At 35.2% G+C, this 13651-nt stretch overlaps 1 protein-coding gene across 3 annotated transcripts in view; it reads right to left on the bottom strand.

Annotated features, from left to right (window-relative positions):
- Positions 1-1384: 1384 nt before the first annotated feature.
- LOC134843894 (pseudouridylate synthase RPUSD2-like) overlaps positions 1385-13651 on the bottom strand; it is a 54290-nt gene continuing 42023 nt past the window's right edge. The window contains exons 1-5 of one of the 3 annotated variants that reach the window (XM_063860230.1): positions 5330-7220; positions 4944-5252; positions 4614-4835; positions 2490-2754; positions 1391-1854 (exon numbers count right to left, since the gene is read on the bottom strand). In XM_063860230.1, coding sequence (XP_063716300.1) covers positions 1425-1854; positions 2490-2754; positions 4614-4835; positions 4944-5252; positions 5330-5513 — 1410 coding nt within the window. In that variant the 5' untranslated portion in view covers positions 5514-7220 and the 3' untranslated portion in view covers positions 1391-1424. Of the gene's footprint in view, positions 1855-2489; positions 2755-4613; positions 4836-4943; positions 5253-5329; positions 7221-13651 lie in introns of those variants that run through there. The other 2 variants (XM_063860231.1, XM_063860232.1) reach the window with 2 other exon arrangements.

Genomic DNA, 13651 nt, shown 5'->3' on the forward strand with positions numbered 1-13651 from the left:
CCGCCTCAGACTGTAGGCAAAAAGATACAGGCGAGTATGCAGGCACACAAGAATGAAGGCGGTCGTTCTATGCATACCCTTTGTTTGGATATCGGTTGAAGTCTTTTTGAAAAGTAATGAGTAAAAAGTTTATCAAAGCATCTCAAAACAAAAATAACCAAAACCCAACTTATATTTTCATAAAACCTATTTTTGAGCAGACACCAGTTGAGCCGGAAAAAAACTGATTTTTTAAACTCCGTTTCCTCCCTGAAATTACCCTGTAGTAACTAGTACCCACCCAGTAGTTAAATTTGAGTTTTCATGAAATTGAGCATGTCAGCTGCACAGCAGTATCGTAAGTGATTCAACTGATTTTATTATAAGATGTTAACCCGAAAAAAGTCTCTATTCCGATTTGATAACGCTTGCTTATCGCAAGCACAATTATAATACATTCAAATAAAAAAACTTTTTTCGCTTCGTTTGATGAATTAAAACCCATCAACTGTGTTAACTTATTATTAATCAAAAGTCAATTGCCTTACACAGCTAATGCAGCTTTAAAATTGCCCCAAACGTAGCACTTTTTTAGCGACTTAGGTTAGAAAAAATTAGAGTGTGAAAACCGGGAAAAATTAAATTAGAGTTTGAACAAATTTAATGACTTTTCCTAAATGAAAAACATCAGCACGACCTATATGACAGTCTGCACTACATTCATCTACTCTTAATCAACAAAAAATCAAGCTTTCAAGATCTGGCCGAGTTAGTGCATGCATATGGCAGCAAAACGAAGTTATGATCAAACTATAATTAAGTCCAGGTGGCATATGCGGCTAAAGGCATTGAAAAGACACAACTGGACTGTATCAACCAAGGCTGGTGAAATATTATTTAACACACTGGAAACACGTTTCTATTGAATAATGAGATCATCTCATTTGTATTGTTTTTCAACGAAAATGTCAAATTTTTGGCTTTCCAAAATCTGTATCTTAGCCCAGAGTTCAAAAACCTCTTCCAAGGCCAACGCTGGAACAATTAATACTCGCTGGTTTTGCGATCTCTAGATATTTTTCTATTGCCTATTTTCACTCCTGATGCTCACCACCCACGATTTCAAAGTTTCAGCCGAAGGATTCAGCCGTTATTTTGTTAAAAACTAATCAGGTTTTTAAACCCCTGTTCATGACATTGTAATACACATTCGAGCCGCGCTATCCACAGAATTCTCTAGCCCAGTAACCGATCTTGAGTAATATAAAAAAAACTCTTTCTGGACGTCTGCCGTTTTGAAGTTAGATGAAAACTCGACAAAAATCACCTTCCTTGGCACGTTACTGACCATATAATATTTCAACGTTAATTGCAGTTCAGGTTTAATCACTTACATTTCAACAAAAAAAAAACAATTGAAAACACTATATTTTCAAAAACAAAAACTACATGATTTCAGTTTTTAAGCACTTTGCAGGTAAAATATTATCTAAAGACTTCTTATCTATCTCTTCTTTTCCCTTTGCCTTCTGATTACTTTCAACTGTGCACTCGTCTGGTTTTTCTTCATCCTTGATTCCAGCTTGAAATAACTTATTTGCAAGCCTCTCAATGCTCTCTGAATGATGAGCAGCCCAATGTGGTAGAGGGGCGGTAAATGTTTGGTGAAGCATTTGATACTTATACGCATGCAGATAGATCTCCAGCTGATTAAGAGGCGGATCTTCGTAATCAACTCCACACTCCTCGCAAATTGGGTCAAACTGTGCACTTTGTGTGTCTGTTGCTGCCTTCAGTTCTTCTTCCGTTTTTGTGTGTTTGATGAACTTGTTCTTCTTACGCCATTCCATGCCACAGCTGTTGTCATGTTCGGCCCTAATGCAGGAAAATTGCAGATTAATCAATGTATAACTCTAGAATTTGCAGTAGAAAAAGAACAAACATAGCCAATAAAAAGTTGGAAAAGTGCCAATAAGCTCAATAAAAACAAAAAATATTGACTCTAGTAAGCTTTCGGAATTCGAGAAAATATATATAACACTGAAGCTCTCGAAATTTCAAGAAGATTTTATAATCAACTTTTTTTCAATAAAAGAAAACTGGATCAAAAGTAACTTTTTCTATTCCGCTGGGAAATCTGAAACTTTAAGTCATCAAATTCTATTTTCAAACCAAAGTCATTCACGATTTCCGCTTTCTTAATTGGACGGCGTTATTTGTCGGTGATATATTACAACAGGTGGCATATTCAAATTATTTAACTCAGCTGAGCATAGAAGCTGTTTACCACAGGGATTCAAATTGAAGATGTCATTTTAACTTCTGTTGTTTGCTATAAATATATTGGAAAGTTAACGGTCAACAATTTGTAATACATCACCAATTTATCTTCCTTTTGGCAAATTAATTTGAATTGAACGACATCAAAATAAAAAAACTTTAATTAAAAATTCATCACGACCTATATAAATGTCTTAACTACGTTCATTGATACTTAAAGTGTATCTTACTTCAATTTGGCAATGATTGCCTGCTGTTCATCTTCCTTCAAATCGTCAATGTTCCTCCCTTCACTATTGCCCCATGCATCTGTGCCGTAGAGTGGATCATTAATCACGTGGTGTCCCAGGTATTGAGCATGCACTCTGATCTGGTGGGTCCTGCCAGTCAGCGGTTGGCATAACACCACGCTGATATCTTTGTCTCGGTCGTACAGCACTTTGTTAAAAATGGTCACACTGTTCTGACCACGTGATTCAGACACTGCATTGATACCTAAAAACAATAGCCTCAATTTAGAATTCATACTAATATAGCTATGTTATATATACTTATGTTTGGAGTACTCGGGCAAAATATGGGAGCAATATATAAATTTTCTTGCGTAAACTTGGAGATCAACAACGATACCATATTGAAGCCCTTTTTGGTCGTGCTTCTAAATCAACAAAAAAAATTCTTAACTTCCAGAAAATTTTTTTGCTATTCAGACTCCTTTTAATTTAGCGAAGACTCGGATTCAAGAGATGCAATTTCGCGTTCAATTCGAAGTAGGTTTTTTTTTCAATTACCAACCCTTCAAGGTTTCTGCATATGTTATATCTGCTTAGTAAACTCATAATGCGTCTTCTGCTACACAAAAAAAAATTAATACGCTACTGGATACTTACTTATAAACTTCGAGTTTCAAAATGTTGTGTGCGCAGAATAAACAAGTTTCGGAAAAATTGAAATACCGGGCTTTGTCGTCAAGCAGGTTTTTTTTTATTAAGCTGAACCTTAAAAAAAACAAGTTACAGGAACTAAGCCGACAACAATAAACAGACGGACAGTAGTAAAAAAAAAATTGAAAAATCCCCAAATATCTGGAACAAAACTACCTTCACCAATAATAAACATAGCCAACTGACAGTTGGAAAAGAATAATGAACGCAAGGAAACTGAAAAACTGTTGAATTTCGAAAAAAATAGATGACCTTTAAGCTCTTTGACTTTGTAGAACAATTTACAATGAACATTTTCTTGTGTAATTAACCCAAGTTGAGAAAACAGGATCATTAGGCAAAACTTTTAGTGGGAAATCTGATAATTAATTTCCATTTTGGAAATTAGAAATCGGTCACATTTTTTGTGAATTTTAGATTTTTGCTGTTCGATAGTGGAGTTGCCTTTCTTTTAACAATGGAAATGCACTGAACTTGAAAATAAAACACAATTCAAACTGCTAAAAACCAAAATTGAGCGTGAACGAATTTTAAGACTTTTTCCTGAAAAAATACCAAAGAAAAAATGAGCAAGGCCTATATAAGAGTACTCACTACGTTCATTGCTCTGAAAAACTTTACAAATAGTTTTCCGAATGCTAGAAAGAAGTCGAACGTTTAAAAAAATACTGTGGTAACTTAGTCAGCAAGAATAAGCAGCCACAAAAATCTTCAATAGCCAAAAGTTTTCAGTTAGCAAAGATGTTCCGACTGAAATTGAACTCCTGGGCTCTGTCGTCTCAAGCAAGTGTGTTTCAGCAACTTGGACGAAAGCTGAAAGTTCAAAAGCTGTCTACGGGAATCAAGCCGACAAAAATAGGCAGACGTAAGATTGCCCGAAAAAAAGCACAAAATCAAGTTTTTGAAAAACATTGTCCCGGTGGGATTCGAGCTACAGGCCTTTGTCGTCTCAGGTAAGTGTGTTACCTCTACAACACGTGCGTCGAAGGTTTGACTGAAATTGAAGTTATAATCAATTGAATAAAATTTTCAAAAAAAAACACCCGGCAAATAAACCGACAAAAATTTGACCGAAATCAATTAAGACTACAAAAAAAATACATCTGAAAATATTTTTACCAGACGATCCAGTGACTGTATGCATTAACACTAGGCACGATAACTCGAGGTGTTGAACATGCAATGTGCTTAAAAAGGAGATCTTGAAATCGGAGATCAACCTGCGAACAAAGTTGTTTACGGGAAAAAAAGTCTAGTACCCGATTGCAATACCCTTGCTTATCGCATGTAAGTGAGTACAGGCTCCAGGTGGAGTCACGTGAATCAAGTTATTTACGGAAAAAAATAGTAGTGCCCGATAAAAACTTTCTTAACTACAACAAAAGCAGCATATTTCACGTACTTTCTTACCAATTCGACTGCATATAGGTGCAATCGGGGCATCGCATCTTATTTCTTCAGACGAAAAATCGCCATGCAGTCCAGTCACATACATTTTGGATACTTTTCTATTCTTCAATGCCTCGAAACACTGTTGTGAAGTTTTCAAATTCTTAGCAAATATCTGACAGCCCGAAGTCAGTCTATCCAACCGGTGGACAGTGCTCAAGTTTTTCAAACCATATGTTTTACCTGTCAAAAAACACAATTTAGAGTTTATAGGGTGCTGGAAAATATGAATCACGCGGTCAATTTCCAAAAATTCTTGATACACAAAGGAAAAAAAAATCAAATACTTGCCTAGAATAAAAGACAAACTATTATATCTGAAACGGCCAGCTGGATGAACAGGGATAGAAGCTGGTTTGTTGACAACATAAAAATTGTTATCATTATGCAGAATGCTGAGTTCATCGGATTTGACTGGCATCTCATGTCTGTGCATTGTAGCTTCCAGGAAGTCATTATCCTTTATCAAATAGTCAGCTTCAACAGGATCACCGTTCACTTTGATATTACCAGCTTTAAATCTTTTCAGTAGGGTTTCTTCTGACTCGCCTCTGAACTCATTGACATAAATATCTTTCAACTTTGAGCCAACCCATCGCTCTAAACACGAATCAAAGCCAGCAATTATAATGAGTTTTTGAACACAACTTAAAAAAAAATAAAATCGATATACTTACTCTTCACGTAAGACTTAAACGTATAATAATATGGATTCACAAATCTCAGTCCATCTCTGAACACATATTCTGTTAAATGATATGTTCCTGCATCTTCTTCCTGCTTGTTCTGCTCTGCATATAGTCTTTTGGCCTTATTTAAACTCTTTTGTTTTTGGTGAAAGGGATTAACACGTTTACTCATTTCGACAGTTATTGATATCACATTTTACACACCGTTCCCTCTGAAATACTGCGGCATTAAAATATATTTAAAGTCCATTCTGAGCTTGCCGAGAAGACGAGTGAAAAGACAGACTGTTCCTATGCCGACACTGTGAATTACATCAGAAAGAAGCTGCCATTCACAATATTAAAAACTGCCCTAATCGCAATCCGAGGCCATCGAAAGAAGCAAATCTATACGTCAAGTACTGCAAAGGATACCGATGTCAATATTCTTAATCATAAGCATAAAACACATTCCACCTTGATCAGACTTTCCATTATTATTCATTTCCATTATTAATCATTTTCTGTACATTTATACACAAAAACTGGTTTTACAGCACGAGATTCAATATAAAACGCGCCTCCAGGCTTTTAAAAAAATTAAAATAAATTTAAGTTATATATCTAATACAGTATAAACTATACAGAAAACTATACAGTATAAATTTTAAAAACAAATTTTCTTTGCCATTTGAAAGTAATTTCAAACGTGCAAGTGTAAGTCAAATTATGATTATCATTAGTGCCAAATAAACCTCAGGCATTAAATTGATAGTACCACAATCTTATGAAACTTTCACTAAAAATTTGAAATCTTTTGATGAAGTGTTTCCATAGGTTGCCCACTGTTGGATATTCTTTAAATAAAACTAAGTAAACATTTTTAAACGTTCTTTTTGCTATTCCATGGAGTGACAAATTTGCTGAAATTCCAATTAATGGGATGCCAGGATAGTGTAGGTTACTGATAACGAGTGCGTTCATGAGTAGTATTCTTGTTTTGATAGAAGGGGTTTTGTGATCGACTGTAGTGTTTTAATCCTACAGGCCCCTTTTTAAGGATCACTGTGAATTCGAAATGTCAAAAATTGGTCTAAAATTACTCCGAGATAGTTCATATTGACTTTTTCTTCAATAACAATTTTGTTGAGGGCAATTGCTTATATTTATATCTTTTCTAACATGATTTCTTCCGAAGATAATAAGCTCTGTTTTTGAGCATTAGATTGGAATAATTGTCTCCGAAAGTACTTAAATGAAATAATGCAATTATTTCAAGTTGTCGTGGTGCAATTTCAATGTGTTTTCATCGTCACAGAAAAGAAATGTGTCATCTGCATATTGAACTACCTCGCATTAGTTTGTCAGTTGCTGTTAAGATCATTGATGTACAGTTTGAAAATGAGAGGCCCAAATACAGTGCCAAGTGCGACACCTTCTTGAAGTGAGATCCAGTCTGATTCAGTGTTACTTTCTATTGGGTTCTGACATCGTCGCTTATGAAAGAATTTAGCAGGCTAGTCGAGGGCAGATTATGGAAAATTTAGTTGTTTGTGTTTTTACTTAATTGGTTATAGTCAATAGCATCAAATGCCTTCTAGAGATTTTTTTAATGGTCAAGATTTTTTAATGGTTTGTATGATGTTCTAAAGCAATATTGAGTGTTGCTTGAAAGGGTTTGAGATAGAAGTTTACCATTAAAACGTTTCTATAATGAAGTTTCTCACACTTTTGATAGTAATTGAGATAGGCTTGTAGTTTTCAAGTTTTTTAGGGTTTATTTTTGTATTTTGTCGTGACAATTGCCTTTTTTAGCTTGTGGAAAAAGAGTCTTTTTAAGGTAATCATTCAAAAGAAAAGTAAGATAGGTGTTAATTTCCTTACAATCTATTCTTAATACGGCACATTTTATTATAATACAATAACGATTTGAAACAAATTTTAAGTACTTCTAAAAAATATACATCGCTTCTGGCCTGCTCGTAACAGAATTAAATTGCAAATAATTGATCAATTTTGTAAAAATTGTAAAAAAAAAACAGTGAAATTCTGATGATGCACAAAATTTGGGAATTTTCTTTGCAATAATTTTCTTAGCAGTGTTATAGAGCCCATCAATCGGGAATTCATATCAAATTAAACATCAATCTTTTTTGAAAATGTTTTGAAGATTTTTTTTAAGATTCTTTTTTGAAAACTCTCTGAAGAAAAAGAAGAAAAAACACTTTGTTCACTTTACAAAGCTGTCTCCGCATCTATACGAGTTACAAATTAGTTACGTTTAGTTTTTTAACTAGCAATAAAATTGTTCAAAAATGAAACTTTCAAAAAAAAATGACTCCACTAAAATCATCAATTTAGAGAAAAAATATGAAAAGCAAAATTAGACAAAAATAAAACTTTCAAAATAAAAATTTGTTAAAAACCATATATAAAGGATAACAAGTAGAAATTGAAACCATGCCAAAAAATTGGTATGCGTACAAATTGGATTAGGTTGCATTTCACTGATATAAACTCTTTTTATTTATTCTTGAGTTTAAGCTGGTGTTGCCGAACTTCCGTAATTTACTTGCAAAAAAATCGCTTTTTGGAATTCAGATAAAAAATGCTTAATCTAAATGCAATAACCTTAGTCAGTGAAGCAAGGCAACTATAAAGTTATTTTGTGCACCTGTTGTCCAATTGTATCTATGGTTTTTTATTATTTTAAAATTTTTTGGCAATTGGTAAAATTATTTTCATTTGTGCTTGAAATGACAATATAGAGTCGAGAATTTGACCTGAAAAATGCAATCAGATTTCTTTCTACATACAAATTTTAAAAAATTGGATGACTGTTTACCAAATTTTCAAAAAATTCGTTTCCAAAAAGTAGTTTTAATTTTTTTTTAATTTTCGTTTTTCAGTTCACTTTCAACTATATTCGAACAAAAATTATGTGAGCTGCTGAAAGGAATTTTTTAATTTGCTCAGAACACTTTTGTAGTTAAATATGAAGCATATACCATACATTCGTCCCCATATTGTGCACGATGTACAATATGCGGACGAGATGTACCAAAAAACATCCAGCAAATAATCGAGTTCGAATATCTTTGACATATAAGCTGAAAAACAGTGGACCTAGTACCGTTCCTTATGGCAGACTCTTTTAACTTTGATTCATTTGGAAAAAAAACTCCAATAACCTTCCCTCTTTAGATTTGGTCATTTAAAAAAACTTCTAATAGTGCAATGGCATTTGTTGAAAAACACACTGCGTAATGTTTTCACTAAATTGTTATTAGAAATAGAATCTTAAGTTTTTGATAGATCCAAGAAAATTGCATAAACTGTTCTTTTGAAAGCCTTTTCTTTGAACTTTTTTTGTAACCTAAAGGAGAGCAAAATCAAAATTGAAAAGTTTTCCAATTGTTCTTCAATTTCAGCCATTAATTTTGAGTAACTTGAACCGGAACCGCGAACTGTGCTGGGCTGAACAGTCTTAAAAATGAAAAAATTTTGCGAATTGTTTTCTTGGGTAATTGTAATTAATTTGAAAAATCTAACTCGGCAGATTCGGTAGTTTTGTCAGTTGTCACTTCAATTCTGGTTTTGATAAACTCAAACGGAATCTTGTTTCTTTTTAATTTCTTGTTCGCATTCTGATCAAAACAGTCTGTTCTCAGCACACTTTGGCTTAAAAATTACCTACAATTTTCTTTTCGATTGGGGCATGGTGCTGCAGAGCACTAATAACTAACCCGAGAAAAAAAAGAAACCATTTTGTTTACATCTGTACTTAGATATAACTGGAACCAAGTAAAAGCAAAGAAGATTTTGCAAAAACCACTTTTAGTGCACTTGTTTTCATTGAAAGTGAAGATAAGCTCTGGCAGGTTTTTGCAACATTTGATGTTTGGCACTAGAAAATAAACCAACGCGTTGCTTTTATAGGGTGTAGTGTATCAGAAACAAAATCGTTCCGGTTTGCTTCATATTCACTGCTAAGAACTCGCGTCTCATCGTTTGAACAAAAAAACATTTAGGCCGTGTGGAGTTATTATAAATAGCAAAATTCCTCTCTTTTTTATTCAAGTAATTGATGTTATATTTGATTTGAAATTTTATTTTATTGAGATTGAAAATGCATTATCAACATTGCAAGTTACTTGTTCTTAAAAATCAATTTAAAAAAGTTTTGTTGGGGTTGTAATTTATATGAATTAACTTTTTCAAGCACAATTGAACTTGGATTTGCATTTAACTGACTCATTTTATTTATCAGACAAATTTAAATCGTCTCTCAATTTGGCCGCTAGTTTTACCGGTGAAAATAATACAAGAGTGTCTGCCATATCGAATTAAGACTTAAATTTTTGGATCAAGGTTCTATAAATTGTTATCACCTTTTTTTACTAAGCCATGTTTCCGGATTTACTGAAACTGCGTTTTCACCCACATCTGGAAGAAAAATGTTTTGACGTTTTCTGCCTGCGTTTTCTGAAGTTAACAGGAAAAAATTTGAGGATGTTTGCATGTTTTGAGCAAATTTTGCGGATCAATTCAAAAATTTCAAAAACGAATCGATTAAAAAACTTCAATCGATTTGTTTTGTCTTCAATTCCTTTGACTGAGAAGTAAAAACGGTAAAATGAGTCGTTATGATTGTCCCTCTCCCACTTTGTTTCAATTTTGCTGGAAATGGAGTTTTTGGGAGCTGATTCTAAGTTTTTTTTTCGATATTTCTTTTTTGTCAAGACACAGAAACTAGAAATGCTGCAGTAAACAACTGAATTTTCATAGTAGGAATAACAGAACCGCTCAAAGGTATAACCGCTTATGCATACACCAAGAAAGAAAAATTAATATTTTCTGAAAAATCATGAATTGTTATGAAAAAGTTGTTGCATTATGATTGTAGGGTTGGTTGGTATCAAATTTGGATGGCTGATGGCTTGGTTTTATTCAGAGTCGTTGTATCCCAATTCTTTGCTGTAATTCGGGAAAAATTTAAATAATCTTTAAAAATTGCAATAATAGCTCTGCACCCGCATCAGAAGGAAGGAGTCGATTTGTGACTAGGGGCCCAGCTGAAAGCTGGAGGACCTGTTTGATTATTTTAACATTGATTATTTTAAAATTGTTTTAAAATTTCAGGTTTCTCAAGTCGATAGCGCCCTTCTTACGCAAAAAAAGTGAAAGATTTGAAAAAAGGCCAAAAAAGTGACTTTTCCTAAGTCTATAGCTCTTCCCCTGGGCAAGTTAAGGACCAGCCGCTTGTGCGGGGGAGTTTCCTACAACCTGGTCTATCGATTAAACCCTTAATTCCAAATCTGGATGGGTAGTTTTTCAGGAAATCGATAATTTCCGAAAAAATAGGCAAGAAAATCAAAAAAAGTGACTTTTCATAAGTCTATAGCTCTTCCCCTAAGCAAATTAGGGACCAGCCGCTTGTGCATGGGGGGTTCCTACAAACTGGTCTATCGATTAAACCCTTAATCCCAAATCTGGACGGGTAGTTTTTCAGGAAATCGGAAAGATTTGAAAAAAGGCCAAAAAAGTGACTTTTCCTAAGTCTATAGCTCTTCCCCTAGGCAAGTTAAGGACCAGCCGCTTGTGCGGGGAGTTTCCTACAACCTAGTCTATCGATTAAACCCTTAATTCCAAATCTGGATGGGTAGTTTTTCAGGAAATCGATAATTTCCGAAAAAATAGGCAAAAAAATCAAAAAAAGTGACTTTTCATAAGTCTATAGCTCTTCCCCTAAGCAAATTAGGGACCAGCCGCTTGTGCATGGGGGGTTCCTACAAACTGGTCTATCGATTAAACCCTTAATTCCAAATCTGGATGGGTAGTTTTTCAGGAAATCGATAATTTCCGAAAAAATAGGCAAAAAAATCAACAAAAGTGACTTTTCATAAGTCTATAGCTCTTCCCCTAAGCAAATTAGGGACCAGCCGCTTGTGCATGGGGGGTTCCTACAAACTGGTCTATCGATTAAACCCTTAATCCCAAATCTGGACGGGTAGTTTTTGAGGAAATCGGAAAGATTTGAAAAAAGGCCAAAAAAGTGACTTTTCCTAAGTCTATAGCTCTTCCCCTAGGCAAGTTAAGGACCAGCCGCTTGTGCGGGGAGTTTCCTACAACCTAGTCTATCGATTAAACCCTTAATTCCAAATCTGGATGGGTAGTTTTTGAGGAAATCGATAATTTCCGAAAAAATAGGCAAAAAAATCAAAAAAGTGACTTTTCCTAAGTCTATAGCTCTTCCCCTAAGCAAATTAGGGACCAGCCGCTTGTGCATGGGGGGTTCCTACAAACTGGTCTATCGATTAAACCCTTAATCCCAAATCTGGACGGGTAGTTTTTGAGGAAATCGGAAAGATTTGAAAAAAGGCCAAAAAAGTCAAAAAAGTGACTTTTCCTAAGTCTATAGCTCTTCCCCTAGGCAAGTTAAGGACCAGCCGCTTGTGCGGGGGAGTTTCCTACAACCTTGTCTATCGATTAAACGCTTAATTCCAAATCTGGATGGGTAGTTTTTGAGGAAATCGATAATTTCCGAAAAAATCGGCAAAAAAATCAAAAAAGTGACTTTTCCTAAGTCTATAGCTCTTCCCCTAGGCAAATTAAGGACCAGCCGCTTGTGCGGGGAGTTTCCTACAACCTGGTCTATCGATTAAACCCTTAATTCCAAATCTGGATGGGTAGTTTTTGAGGAAATCGATAATTTCCGAAAAAATAGGCAAAAAAATCAAAAAAGTGACTTTTCCTAAGTCTATAGCTCTTCCCCTAAGCAAATTAGGGACCAGTCGCTTGTGCATGGGGGTTTCCTACAACCTGGTCTATCGACTAAACCCTTAATCCCAAATCTGGACGGGTAGTTTTTCAGGAAATCGGAAAGATTTGAAAAAAGGCCAAAAAAGTGACTTTTCCTAAGTCTATAGCTCTTCCCCTAGGCAAGTTAAGGACCAGCCGCTTGTGCGGGGAGTTTCCTACAACCTAGTCTATCGATTAAACCCTTAATTCCAAATCTGGATGGGTAGTTTTTCAGGAAATCGATAATTTCCGAAAAAATAGGCAAAAAAATCAAAAAAAGTGACTTTTCATAAGTCTATAGCTCTTCCCCTAAGCAAATTAGGGACCAGCCGCTTGTGCATGGGGGGTTCCTACAAACTGGTCTATCGATTAAACCCTTAATTCCAAATCTGGATGGGTAGTTTTTCAGGAAATCGATAATTTCCGAAAAAATAGGCAAAAAAATCAACAAAAGTGACTTTTCATAAGTCTATAGCTCTTCCCCTAAGCAAATTAGGGACCAGCCGCTTGTGCATGGGGGGTTCCTACAAACTGGTCTATCGATTAAACCCTTAATCCCAAATCTGGACGGGTAGTTTTTGAGGAAATCGGAAAGATTTGAAAAAAGGCCAAAAAAGTGACTTTTCCTAAGTCTATAGCTCTTCCCCTAGGCAAGTTAAGGACCAGCCGCTTGTGCGGGGAGTTTCCTACAACCTAGTCTATCGATTAAACCCTTAATTCCAAATCTGGATGGGTAGTTTTTGAGGAAATCGATAATTTCCGAAAAAATAGGCAAAAAAATCAAAAAAGTGACTTTTCCTAAGTCTATAGCTCTTCCCCTAAGCAAATTAGGGACCAGCCGCTTGTGCATGGGGGGTTCCTACAAACTGGTCTATCGATTAAACCCTTAATCCCAAATCTGGACGGGTAGTTTTTGAGGAAATCGGAAAGATTTGAAAAAAGGCCAAAAAAGTCAAAAAAAGTGACTTTTCCTAAGTCTATAGCTCTTCCCCTAGGCAAGTTAAGGACCAGCCGCTTGTGCGGGGGAGTTTCCTACAACCTGGTCTATCGATTAAACGCTTAATTCCAAATCTGGATGGGTAGTTTTTGAGGAAATCGATAATTTCCGAAAAAATCGGCAAAAAAATCAAAAAAGTGACTTTTCCTAAGTCTATAGCTCTTCCCCTAGGCAAATTAAGGACCAGCCGCTTGTGCGGGGAGTTTCCTACAACCTGGTCTATCGATTAAACCCTTAATTCCAAATCTGGATGGGTAGTTTTTGAGGAAATCGATAATTTCCGAAAAAATAGGCAAAAAAATCAAAAAAGTGACTTTTCCTAAGTCTATAGCTCTTCCCCTAAGCAAATTAGGGACCAGTCGCTTGTGCATGGGGGTTTCCTACAACCTGGTCTATCGATTAAACCCTTAATCCCAAATCTGGACGGGTAGTTTTTGAGGAAATCGGAAAGATTTGAAAAAAGGCCAAAAAAGTGACTTTTCCTAAGTCTATGGCTCTTCCCCTAGGCAAGTTAAGGACCAGCCGCTTGTGCG

This window comes from Symsagittifera roscoffensis, chromosome 4 (genome assembly GCF_963678635.1).
Source record: "Symsagittifera roscoffensis chromosome 4, txSymRosc1.1, whole genome shotgun sequence".
NCBI classification, from domain to species: Eukaryota; Metazoa; Xenacoelomorpha; order Acoela; family Convolutidae; genus Symsagittifera; species Symsagittifera roscoffensis.